Raw genomic sequence first — 12,888 nt, 5'->3', positions numbered from 1 at the left:
TGTCAGCTTTCATGCCCTGCGTCTTATTTGTTGAACTTACTACTGGCACATGGTGAAATGGATGCCAATCATCAGTTCAAAGAAAAATCCACCTTTGGATACTCTCATGCTGTTAGATATAACCAATTTTGATGCCCAATGCATTCCATGAGTTTGTGATGAATGTTTTAATTAAATTTTTTGGTGAACCAACTTAACCTCACACTGCCTCCTCTACTTCTATTTAAGTTAGTGATTCGCTATTTCCGAGAATGACTTTGAACAACAGCCAGAGAATGGGCCTGAACTTGTTGCTTTCAGTCAAAGGTGGGGGTCTGGGCATAGAAATAGCTTGGAGATATGATAATTCAGCTTTGGTTACACGTGTAGGTGGAGAGAGCAATAGCGGTAATAGCCGTGACCCTTACTCAAAACGCAACATGTCTTGTGGCTGTATTGCGGCTATTGAAGCGACTGTTGGTGGAGAAATTGGTCTCTCTGCCTCTTCTACGAAGGCTTTCTCCCTTTTATGATTGTTGAACCTCAGCGCAAAATGGCGGCTCTAGAAAGAAGCTCTTGCGCTTTGATTCTGGGGGACTGACATTAAAACCTGACTTTTAATGTTGATTTTTTTGTCTGCTATCAAATGCCATTGTAACTGCACTGGAAATATCTTGCCACAACGTCACATTGTCTAAATTTGGCCAGTTATCCACAGGAATAAGAAAAACACACCACCAAACAACAAAATGGGCCCAGAAATGCGAGGTACATCACTGTTTTTATGTCCCATCATCATGCTACATGCATGCAGGACATTATGTCATCATGGTGTCTCTCTGTCTGTGTGTAGACTCATACTTGTGAACACAATAAATCAAGAACAATTTATGATAGAAACTTCATACTCACACCACAGATTCCTCCTATAGAATAGATGATCTGATTAGATTTTGGAGCTCCTTCAGGCATAAATTTGCATATTAATGAGGAGAAATGTTGGGACATTAGGCAGCTCAAGTGCTTCATGTTTAACAGGGTTAAAGGGTGGATTTTTCCTTTAATAATTAAAGTTGAGACATAGGCCTACAGATTTTGCCAAAATAAATTATACAATTACTGGTATTTTTTTTTATAGCCATGAAAGCTTACGGGTCAACAGGATGTCAAAACGTTGCATTTAAGTGACAAATTATATTTTCATTTCTGTAAAATGTATTAGAATAATATTACCTACTTCGCATAGTGTATGGAGAATAGCAGATGGGATTAGAAAAAATCCATTCACTCTTCTTGTACTGCTAGTTGGAGGTGGCGTGCTCTGTGCAGGAAGTAGAGCCTCACGCTACCCTGATGGAAACTCGACACGCTGGTGTAGCTTCAGGGTGAGACTCAGAGAAGAGTCATAATAAAGATGCTGAGTGTATGGGTGCACCCTTAACTTTATTTCACAGTACTTTGTCTGAAAGCAGATAACATAGTATTAAGAAATAAAATAAAAAAACACATTTTTGTGCTCTTGTTTGTTTTGATGCACTTGAACAACAGCTGTTCATCTTTCCAAAGGTTTTCTCAACACTTTTAACTCTTATTAGACACATAAGTGCTACAATATGCAGTATAAAAACATGTTGCTAACTGGCTAAATTAACTAGAAACCTGACAGCTCTCAGAATATACTCAAATGCATTTATAAAAATGACAACAAATGAAGACTTTTCAACAGTATCAACATTGAAAATAAAACAAAGGAAATTTACACTTGTACACACATCCCAAAATCTTAAGGCGGTTGAAATATTAAGTCAGACAACCAAGTTAACACTTTACAAGGTGCTTACATAACACATTCATATCAGGCTCATGGCATGATTCATATCACATTCATGAATAATAACAGCCTCTTGACACATTTATGAGAAATGTATGCAACATATCAGAAATCAAAAGGGCTAACAAATTCTCAATAAAGCCTATAGCTATACTCTCTTAAGTCGCATCTAAACGTAGGCGGTCCCCTGTCCACTGTGGTTGCAGTATCAACTTGTAATGATAGAGGTGATTCCAAATTGCTCCTCAGATAAATTCATGCCTTCAGGTCATCCTATCAGATTTCAATCTCTGTTCCTCAGCTGAACATAAATGTCTCTTCAGCAGGAACCACTTTCCATTTTTGTGTAATATAATAAGGGAACAAGTTGAGCTGCACAATTAAACGCTGATAATCAGATATCACGATGTGATGCTTCCACGATTAATAATCATGTAATTCGCCTAAATTGAATCGTTTGTTCTATTTTCAATTCCCCTGAAAGTCCCGATGTGGTATATCAAGCGCTTCAATTAAGCCAGCAGAGAAACCTTACATAGACCATCTTTGGAAAAACATTGCAACGACCAAAATGGGCAAGAATGGATCGGCCTGACGTTAGAGAGGAAAATCCTTCACTCAAGTCTGAACGTAGTTTTGGTTCCTAAAAGTGGATCATTGCCTGTCATTTGGAGATAGACCTAGTTTAGTGTTATACCAGATGACAGCAAAATATTCTGTGCAAAGTTTGCCTTAGGGTTGCAGCTGCACACAAAGTAATGAAGTGGTAATTATTTATTATTTGAATTGTATAAAAAAAAAAAAGGGCAATAAGAGTAAGAGAATAAGAGTAAGACAGTAAGAGTAAAAGCAAGCTTTATAGTTGCTGATACTTTGAGAAATACTGCACTTAAAAAAGTGAAAACCTGAAAATATATGTTAAGGTGCAAAAGTGCAAAAAAAAAAAAATTGGTTTCCTGAAAGTGAGACGAATAATTGTGATTAATAATCATGATCACAATATTTAGCAAAATAAATAGGATTATTATTTTTGCCATAATTGTGCAGCCCTAGGAATAAGTAATGGGAACCTTAACTGCTTAACCTTATTTCTCTATTTCTGAATTAATCTATATTCTACATGCCCAATACATTTAAAGTTGCATTATTACACTTCTTTGAATGAGTAAAGGAGTTGTTATAAGTATTGATTGCTCATTCATGACTATGTTATGAAGCATATCACGAGCCTGTTAGGAATGAGCTACATAACAGTCTTACAAAGAAAGCGTTATTAAGTCTTGTATTTACTCAAATATTGTATGATATACAAATTCACAGCCAGTAAGTCAGAGGATTCAATTTCACATTCTCAAATTTTACTCTAGCATGTTGATATTCATCTGGTACCTCATAATATACAAAAAGATATAACAGCCTAGCAGTAAAAAAAAAGAAAAAAGAAATGAAACCTCTCAGCAAGCAACAAGGCCCATCTGAAAATCAATCTACTGTCCTGCGTTTATTGGATCAGACATTTTATGCAATATAGTACACTGGAAGAAATATTGAAGCAAAGAAAAAAACATGGTCATTAATCGCATTAAATAAATATTTCCTTGAAAGAATACATAAAAAGCTGCCATATACAGATCAGAATATGTATGTGTTACATTCATCCATCGGGCTGTAGGATAAACTCTCCTGCTCTCTCTGTACCTAAACAACAGGTGAGAGAGTACCATTACCTTACCTGAAATGTTAGGGATTAATAGAAGGCTTTCAATACCATATACTGTATGTGAATATTATCTTTTCTCAGTATTTGGACATTTGGAGGAGTGATTGGTTAAAAAAAATGAACATGGAACCTGACTGACTACGTTCATAAGATTCTCAAACCATGCAGAAACATTGTAAACATTTCAGCTTTTTCTACTTTGGTACTACAGATACAAAAATGATGGTTCATGAAGTTGATGACTGAGACCTTCTAGCAGCAGGTGATATAATGTCTCGCCTGCATGAGGTCTAACAGATTCCTCCTACTGAATATTGTGCAGTGTGGTTTGGGGGCCTTTACAACCGAATCCATTTGTAATATATTTATGAGCTTTCAAAAAGCAAAACAAAACAAAGAAAAAAAAAATGGGCGCTGAAGGTAAGATGACAAACTCTCACAAGTTTAAAGTTGGACATGGCATTCTTTAGTAAGCATATCTAAATGAACAGTTCTCCATTTGATAAACCTGATTCATTCACTAATACTTTTCCATTTATACAGCAAACATTGCAAATATATAAACCATATCTGTACATAGTTTTTGTTGAATGAAATATATGCAGGGAAGAAAAAAAGTTATTTTTGAATGAGTGTGGTTGATAGTTCTTCAAGAAAAATATTGAGGTTTCAGTAGACACGTCTTCATATAGTATTCTCAAAGTACACAACAGCAAATCCACTGGCACAGGACTTGGCCATGCGATACGCGATACCCAAAAACCTATAATCCATTGCAACATATATATTCTTAATTTGCAATATATTTTCTCCTTAATAGATAAAAGTTTTCCCCATGAATGGTATACATAATATGACAAATCTATGATTTTAAAGGATCTTTACCCCATTTTCCTCACAGTCAAAATAGAATGTGATACACATGAATGAGTAGTTGATTACAATATGGAAGTATCCATTGTTGTCACATGAGGTTCTTGTGTCATTTCTGCAATGTGTGGTCCATTAAAAACACTTAAAGAGGTTAAGATTTATGTTGGGCTGATACACCTTTCCAGTAGTCTAAAATATCATGCAGGTCCTCATCCTTTGCAAACTGCACTTTCTTACGCAGTGCATGACCTGCGGCCATGTACTCCTCATCTTTGTGCCGTTTGCGGTGGAGTTTGAACCGCTCCCAGATGCTGTGGGAAGGTTTGCAGTAGTATTCAGGACTTGAGGAGTAGCTTAGATTGTGGTACTGAGATGACAGCTGAGAATATGCTAAGTCTCTGGAGCGGGAGTGAGTAAGAGGCTCCAGGATGGAGGACTTGTGGCCGTCGGGTCCCTCAAGCTCCTCTATCTGGGCGTCGGGGTACGAGTGTCGGTGGTCACTGTACTGACGAATCTTCTCAGCCTCAGCCCTCAGGATGGCAGCAGCAGGCGTTACAGTGAGGATGGTCTCTCCTGTCGGGGACGTTTTCTCTATGTACTTTGATTCAGAGCGATAAGGCCTGGGGCTTCGCATGGGCCCTCCTGTGGCAGTGCTGGGCCTCTTAGGTGAGGCATCTGAGGTACGATGCCTCTGCAAAGAATGGTGGTAGCTGTCCTTATACACTGGGGACAAAAGGCCAGATTTACTCTGCGGATGTTCTGATATTAGTACCAGCTGGGGCTCCGCAGTGGATACAGCTCCAGATTTCACCCCTTGAAAAGAGGTGGATTCTGACTTAAGAGCATCTATACAGTTGTTAATTATCTGATTTACTTTATCCACCTCTTTTGCAATGGTAGAAATCTCCGCCACTGACCCTTGGCTATTCCCAGGCATAGGCATCTCACATTCTCTGCGCTCATGGTGGTCCACACTTCGCACCTCCATGTAATTTCCTTTCACCATTTTAGGAGTGTCGCTTATCTCTTGAAATTTATACTGCTCCATTTCACTTCCAGATGGTAAGTATGGCATGCGAGCCATGCTTTCCCCGGCCATCATTTGCTTCTGTGACATTCGAGAGATCGTCCCGCCCTCCAGTTCTTGTCCGTACTTAAGTTCCATTATATTTTTCTTCAGGCTACTTGATTTTTTGTGCTTTTCATCTTGCTGACGCTTTTTTCGCAAGCAATAGTAGACCATCCCCAGAACAATTACCATGCTAAAGAGGCAGCCTAAAATTGTCATTATGTAGTGAGTAGCAGTTGCATTGTTTACAACTCTATCCTTTCCATTCCAAGGGCCTGTAGTGATTGTCAGACAAGTATGGTTGAATCTAAGAGAATTACGTATAGAAGCAACACAGTATGTGTAGTCAGTGTGGGGTTTAAGGTTTTTCAGCTCAATATCCTCCTTCATACCTTTCAGGTTTTGAATATCTGTGAAAAAGCTGTTGTTGTACTGAACCAGGATGTACATCTTCTTGTAGGGATGAGGAATCTGAACAGTGATGGTGGCACCTGTGTTTGATACTTGCTTCAGTTTCATCAGAGGGTTTACCTCCACATCAAAGTATGTTGTACTGATGGTGATGTCATCTGGTTCGTTGCCTGAAGGACAGTCTTCCAGCCCACAGGGAGTCGAGTCCGGCGGAGGGGTGGTAGGCTCAGGGGGCAAGGGAATGTATGGTGTCACATAGTCATCTGTACACACAGTGGAGAGCATGTGAAGCGCATTTCGATATGTTGGATTGTTAGGATTCTGGCTCAGCAGACTGTAACCAGAGACACCAGCCGGGGAGTCACAGACCATCCGTTCATTTGTCCTGTTAGGGAAAACTGAGAGCCATTTGACAAAACCAAGCAATTCACAGGAGCAGTTGAAAGGGTTAGTGTACAGCTCACAGGTGGTAAGTTTAGTCAAGCTGGTAAACGTGGACCCGTCTAACTGCTGGATTCGGTTCATGGAGAGGTCAATGTTCTCAATGTTGGGGCATTCCCAAAAGGCATTGTGTGTCACAGTCTCAATCAGATTGGCCTGGAGGTAGAGATACTGCAGCTTGCCTAAACCCCTGAGGATCCCCTCTGTCAGGTTCCGCAACTTGTTGAAGCCCAACTGAAGGACTTGTAAGTTGAACTGGGCAGAAAAGGCCCCATCCTCTATGTAGGAGATCTCATTCTTAGTCAGGTTCAGGTAGGTCAAGTTGGCAAAGCGGCTAAGGGCAGAATAATGGATACTTTTGATTTTGTTTTCATTCAGACGAAGGTCCACAATGGTGCTGTTGATATGCTGAGGGATGGCCTCATAAGGTGGTTGGTTTTGGCTACAAATTGCGAGCCATACAAAGCCCTTTTCACCCTCAATTAACCAGCAGTCTCCATTGACTCTGCCTGTGTGAGTTAAATATACAATGGCCACAGACCAAAAAAAGGCACTCATCACCATACCTATGCTGCAGGCCATTGGTGCTTCTCCGAGAGTCATGTGCAGGACCAAAAATGAGAAGAGGGTATTGTGGCTTTGATGCAGTTGAACTGATCCTGTTGGTAACTGAGCGGGATGTTCAACTGTTCAAAACTTCAGTGCCAGAAACAATCCATTTAGCGGTCTCCTGTTCATTGAAGGATGGTTCTGTCCACACATACCAGACATTTACAAAATAAATGTTGACTATTTGCATTTATACCGAGTTCCATTCATTGAGTTTTGCCTGCAGTGAACGATTGGCGATGGCTAGCTGAGATTCTGTATTTCACCACCTCAGGTTGGCTTGTGCTTATTTCCTTAGAGGTTACCATCGTTAAATGGTCTCATCTTATTGTTTCCGCCACTGTCTTCTTCTCTGCGTCTCTCTCAGGTGCACAGAGGAATAACCTGCAATGTAGAGACAAGAGCACATTGTTGACATTGTGGCTACAGGATCTTGTATACCAACCACACAAAACAATATCTGTAATTTTAAAAATGATGAGCTTTGAGGCAACCCCCTCTCACAGGAATGTACTTTAAGAATATCACATATGTAGATACTACATATACTTATTCAATAAAGGTTGCAGTCAATGTTTAGATAGACATATAATTTATTTCCTTCAGTTCCAGCATGCTGCATAAACATCCAGACAATAAATAAAACTTTATTCTATCGAGATTCATTATCCCATCACATGCTAAAAAGGATTCATGTGTACTGCATGCTCTCCCTGTTCATGCCCTTCCAATTATTTTGTACACAATTTAAGAGGTGTTTGCAGTCCCCGTGGCACACTGCTATTAAAGGAAACCATTGGCCAATTACCACTTGACAGGTTGGGAAAAGCAGGGTCCCTGTTTTCACACCATTAACCTGAGCACTGTCAAACGCAACTGAGGGAGGCCAATGTTAAGAAGCTGCATTAAATCAATTACACAAAACTCAGTGAAAAGGTAATTTTAGACCAATTTGCTTAGGATTTTCCTTTGAAAACCTTATTATATATACATTAATATCTATTTCAGCACTGGATCATATGAGAGAAAAGGGGGAAATGGTGTACAAGGTCTGATTACTACATTTTCCATTTTCAACCCTTTCGCGAAGGGATAGCCATGATCTCTGAAGTTGGAGCGTTACTCTTACACTCTAATTTGCAAAAGAGACTACTGTGCAGAGAAAAGAATCTCAAAATGGATTCTTCTTTATTGATCCCTCTTGTTAGTCTTGTTTCTCTCTCTGTGGTGTCCCTATAAACACTATACTGTATTATTTTCAATATCATCAATACTAATACTACTACTAATACACTGATACACTACTAATAAAATAAGAATTTCCCAAAAATGGAGTCAGTACTACTACTACTACACCACCACTACTACCACTGTTACTACTACTACTCCTACTACATTACTACTACTACACCACCACTTTTATCTCATTGAGACACAGGGTCTCATTCACAAGAGAGACCTGGTTGGGCAACAGCAGCAGTACAACACAAAGTTACAGACAGACAGGACATTCAATACAGAGACAAGATAGAACACAATCATAAAAGTGATAAGTGCAAAAGTGCCAACGTGGTAGCCAGATTTTAGGCACTATGTACAAGCGCAAACCCCCACAGACGCTCTCTCCATATTTCTTAGAAGTAGTTTAAAATCCCCTAGGGGAATCAAGCTGGACAGCTTCAGTTCCTGCTGTAGCGTGTTCCAGGCTGAAGGGGCAGAGAAGGATGAAGGCCTTTTTACCACTACTACTACAAATAGTAGTAGTACTACTACTACTACTACTACTACTACTACTTCTACCACTACTAATTATCAGTATTAGTATTAGTACAGCTAATGCCAGACAAGGCCATAGAAAACTTTGGGCTTGCCACAAACATTCTATGTTTTTTTTTTTATCAGCCTTTAATGTGTGACCTTTAAGATAATTTCAAATCATATTTAATGTCAAATGTACAGGCTATAGGTCTTTTAGAAGTCAGCCCCATGCTGGTAGTGTCGTCTTGGATTCAAAGCACAACCTCACACTATTACACATGCCAAATCATTACTCATTACTATAGCCTTCACTACATTTAATTGTCCTATACTGACAAGGAAGTAAATAATACAATGCTGCCTGACAAGGAAGTAAATAATATAATGCTGCCTGATGCACGGGTATAGTAAAAATGACTGCAATTACCAATGATATTGACTTTTATTTTCTTTTTAAGCAATTTGTGGGGCTTGCATGTAATGTGGTGCAAGTGGATATACTCTCCTGCAGGTTGAATGATGCCTGTGTAGAAACAGAATTTGTTAACTGTCTGCCTTCATCTGCATCTACTAACATCCAGTCGATACGTCTGACCTCGAGGCTACAGGATACAGCACCTCATAATCTGGGGAAACTTGCATTGTTTCTTAAGGCAACCTTCACCAGCTTTCAAATCAAATTGGACTCCACCAATAATTCATTTTATTCAATTTTACAAAAACATTGCATTTCCTGAAGGGATGGTTTTAGAGCAGCATAAAACATCTCTTCTTGCAAAGTCTAACATCCAAGACATCTTTACATTCAAACCATATTTATATGTCTGGTGTACTCTGTAACAGAAATTCTGACAGTTATCTCCATAAACTGGCCAGTAAAGTGATTAATTTGTCATACATTAAATTTGACCAAAGAATACAAGATTATTTATTTGAGTAGTTGTACTGAGACTACTGTCATATATCAAAAACATAACTGCAGTATTAAAAATGGTCTTCTAATGGACACTAATTTGTAAATAGTAAGAAAGTGTGCTGGGAATGAGCGCACTGGTTAATCATAGAAGACAGCTGTTGAAAACTTAAACCCAGAGGTATTGATGTGTGCCCACCCGCTGCCCTCAGTAATGTATGCTTTTCTTTTAGCCCACCAGTTCAGCTTCTGACACAGGCCAGGATGTGTTGCCTTGTGGGAGGGCACAGGGGGTGAGAAGGTGGTTTTTTGTGTTAGAGGACATGGCTCTACAGACGAGGGATAATCACACTGTTGGAACAGAATAAATGTGACAGTTTATGGCAGAGAGAATATACTTCAAGTTGAAACCCCACTTGCCATCGTGGACCTAAGGTCATTCCTGCAGTCATTTGACCTTTTTTGTAAAGCTAGTTTATCACATTACAATTACACAAATATTTGGTTGTCGTTTTCCTTATCTATCACAAATAAGGCAGTGGATGTAATTGTTCTGGACGTTCAGTTTCAAGAGCTGGAACATTATCTCCAGCACAAACCCTTGTGCTGTCCACAGTTAATATGCACAAACAAACACTAACACACAAACACACACATAACTGCACAGTAGAGTAACTGCACGTTATATTGAAAATAAAATAAAAATGTATTGAAAGTAAATTCAATTTAGTCTTTTTTGCTACCTGCAAGCTAGAGAGTAAAACAAGAGAAATAATTCTACAGCATGCTATCTCAGGAAAAAAGAACAGCAGCTCTAGATGGTCTCCAACAGTACTGTACGGTGTGTTGATATACTGATAACATGGAAACAGTGCTATAGTAATCTGCTGAGGCTCTGTATGTCTCACATGGATTTGAATAAGCCTAGAGGGTCAGATTACAGAGGAATCTATAGTGCAGCTTTGTCCACTTGTGCCTGTTTTGTAAGGTGGAAGATGTAGATTTTAAATTAGGTAAACACACTGTTTGCATTACATTTCTGCTTTCCCTTCATTCCAATCTTCTTTCATGCATAGTGCAGCACGCTGTTTATGATAGATGGTGTGTGGAATAAACTTCCAGTGGACTGGGAAAATGTCTCTGAGGAGCTATTTGTTGTGTGCCAGTCAAAATAAAGATTTGACTGGATATGTGGGTCTGACAAGGTTCCACAACTGAGGGCAGCCCCCGTCACATCACTGAATTTCAGTATGACATGGTCACATTTTTATGGAGCGCTCTTTTGATGTCTCTCCCATGCAAGTACAGCTTTCTGTTCTTCACTAGGCAGGACCGTGTCCATACACAATGGCTGAAAAATGCATGTGGCCCAGTTTTTTTTGCCAGAGACCCATCAAGACTGCATTTTTTAGTACACACTGTATAAAGGGGTACATATTGGTGCATCAAGCAGTTTCATACTAACTACTAACAAATTATTTATAGTGGAAATATGATGGTCAAACCACTGGTGATCTGTCCTAGCATAGATAAAGAAGAGAAATGAATGTGGCGGTGGAGGACACAGCAATAAAATGCCAAAGGCTACCATTACCAAACCACCTTCATGACAACAAAAGAGCATTTGCAGAGGGGCACTGAAGAAAAGAACACTTTCAAAGCCCTTGGGAGGAAAGAGGTTCCAAATCAAATGTTCCATGAAATGAATATGAAAAATACAGCTCTGTAGAATATCTGGCACGGCAAAAGATCTCTTAAAGGAAAATGGTGTCCTGTTATTATTCCCCAGTCTCTGACCTTTACAGTAAATACCGCCCGGCAGAGACTGAGCTCATCTGACCCGACCTCCACTCGCTCACAGCGTGGCACCGGTGCGAGATGCGTTAGGAATTAAATGGAAGTTTAAGTTAAACCTGAAAAGTCTCCTCTCATTTAGAATGCATAGAGGGTGTTTTGTTTGTCCACAGTGACTCACTCTAGTGAGCCTCACACTGATTCACCGCCTCACCACCGAGACCCATGCATAAATTACAGCGGGGCTAGTTCCCCTTGTTAGGGTAAACACAGATACATATGCATGCTTACACTGATAGGAACTAGCTTTTGCATGACAAAACACAGATTTCGCATTCAAGCATTGTATCTTAAGTCCTGCATTGGTGTCCCAGTACCTACATGTGCCAAGAAAAACAAAGCCTGCAGTGGGAAGTTGTTGGAGGATAAACAAAGCAACCGACTATATTAAAATTAATTTTTAGTGCATTAGTTTCACGTGAAGCACGGCATACATCCTGGCCTTCAAATGAGCCTAAGGCAGCCAGCAGTGTATGTTGCCTTATGAGAGCTTTGGTCTATTTGCCACCCCAGACCCACTTTCCATAATGGCTGCAATCTGTATGGTCCAGTGGTAGCCCTGAGTGCAGCAGGCCAGAACACCCAAGGCATCAGAGCCGAGTATATTCCCCTATCAGACACAGGCAGCCATTCCACAGTCTCTTTTCCATTTGGGCTTTATGCACTGGGTAATGAAGGCTTTTCTTTTTCTTTTCCTCTTCTGTGGATAACCTATTGAAACCCTGCTCTTGAAGACTGATTCAAACACATCCTTGTAAATTTGTGTTCTGGTTGCACAGGGCCCCTGCATACTTACACTCACCCCTTGTGCTCAGTAAAGCATTTGCCTCTGATGCATTTTATGACAAAAACGTCAACAGAAAAATCACAAATACAGCTCTAAATGGAGAGAGAGGCCTATCTTTCTTAAAAAAAAGGATTGCTTGACAGTGTAATACAACTAAATTTGGGCAAAGAAACTGACTTTTTAAAATGGTACAGCTGACATAATGGAAAATCACAGAGAGGTCAAATGTGGTACGGTTTTTAAAGGAGGGGGCTGAACTGGGTGTTGTGAAAGTGACAGGTTGATATTACCTTGAGGGGAATCTTTTAGCTGCAATGGCTCTATCCCCGGCTGGAGTCTTTGAAAGTGAGGCAGACTCATCCTCTCTCACACAGAGCCTCAGGAGTGCTCCTTCACACCGAGAGCCAGTGCTTCAAGGCAAACTTTGACAGAAGCTCCAGCGAGCTACATGGAGGAAACAGCTCCTGAAACTATGCTGCAGCTCTCTCCCCACATGTATTATATGCAAAGCAGCCAGACTGCACCTCACTCTCACCCCCATCTCTGACTGTCTCTGTCTCTCACTCCCCTCCTATTTCACAATGCATGTCGGAACAATTTCAGTGTGCATACTAAATTACTATTTTTCAGTTCTATCTCTAAG

General features: G+C 40.0%; 1 protein-coding gene across 1 annotated transcript; it reads right to left on the bottom strand.

The window, feature by feature from the left end:
- Nucleotides 1-4,554: 4,554 nt before the first annotated feature.
- elfn1a (extracellular leucine-rich repeat and fibronectin type III domain containing 1a) lies at nt 4,555-6,927 on the bottom strand. The gene has a single exon (XM_071534442.1). It carries the CDS (start codon nt 6,925-6,927, stop codon nt 4,555-4,557), a length of 2,373 nt encoding a protein of 790 aa, XP_071390543.1.
- Between the last annotated feature and the right edge of the window lie 5,961 nt (nt 6,928-12,888).

This window comes from Centroberyx affinis, unplaced genomic scaffold (assembly GCF_046629955.1).
Source record: "Centroberyx affinis isolate AG114_WGS23_722 - 3 ecotype Tasmania unplaced genomic scaffold, CSIRO-AGI_Caff_v1 ptg002543l_1, whole genome shotgun sequence".
NCBI classification, from domain to species: Eukaryota; Metazoa; Chordata; class Actinopteri; order Beryciformes; family Berycidae; genus Centroberyx; species Centroberyx affinis.
Note: the sequence above shows the minus strand (reverse complement) of the source record. Positions and strands in the feature narration are given on the sequence as shown.

What these genes read in the sequence shown, in the direction of transcription:
- elfn1a (XM_071534442.1), bottom strand. Translation starts at nt 6,927, where the DNA reads ATGACTCTCGGAGAAGCACCAATGGCCTGCAGCATAGGTATGGTGATG.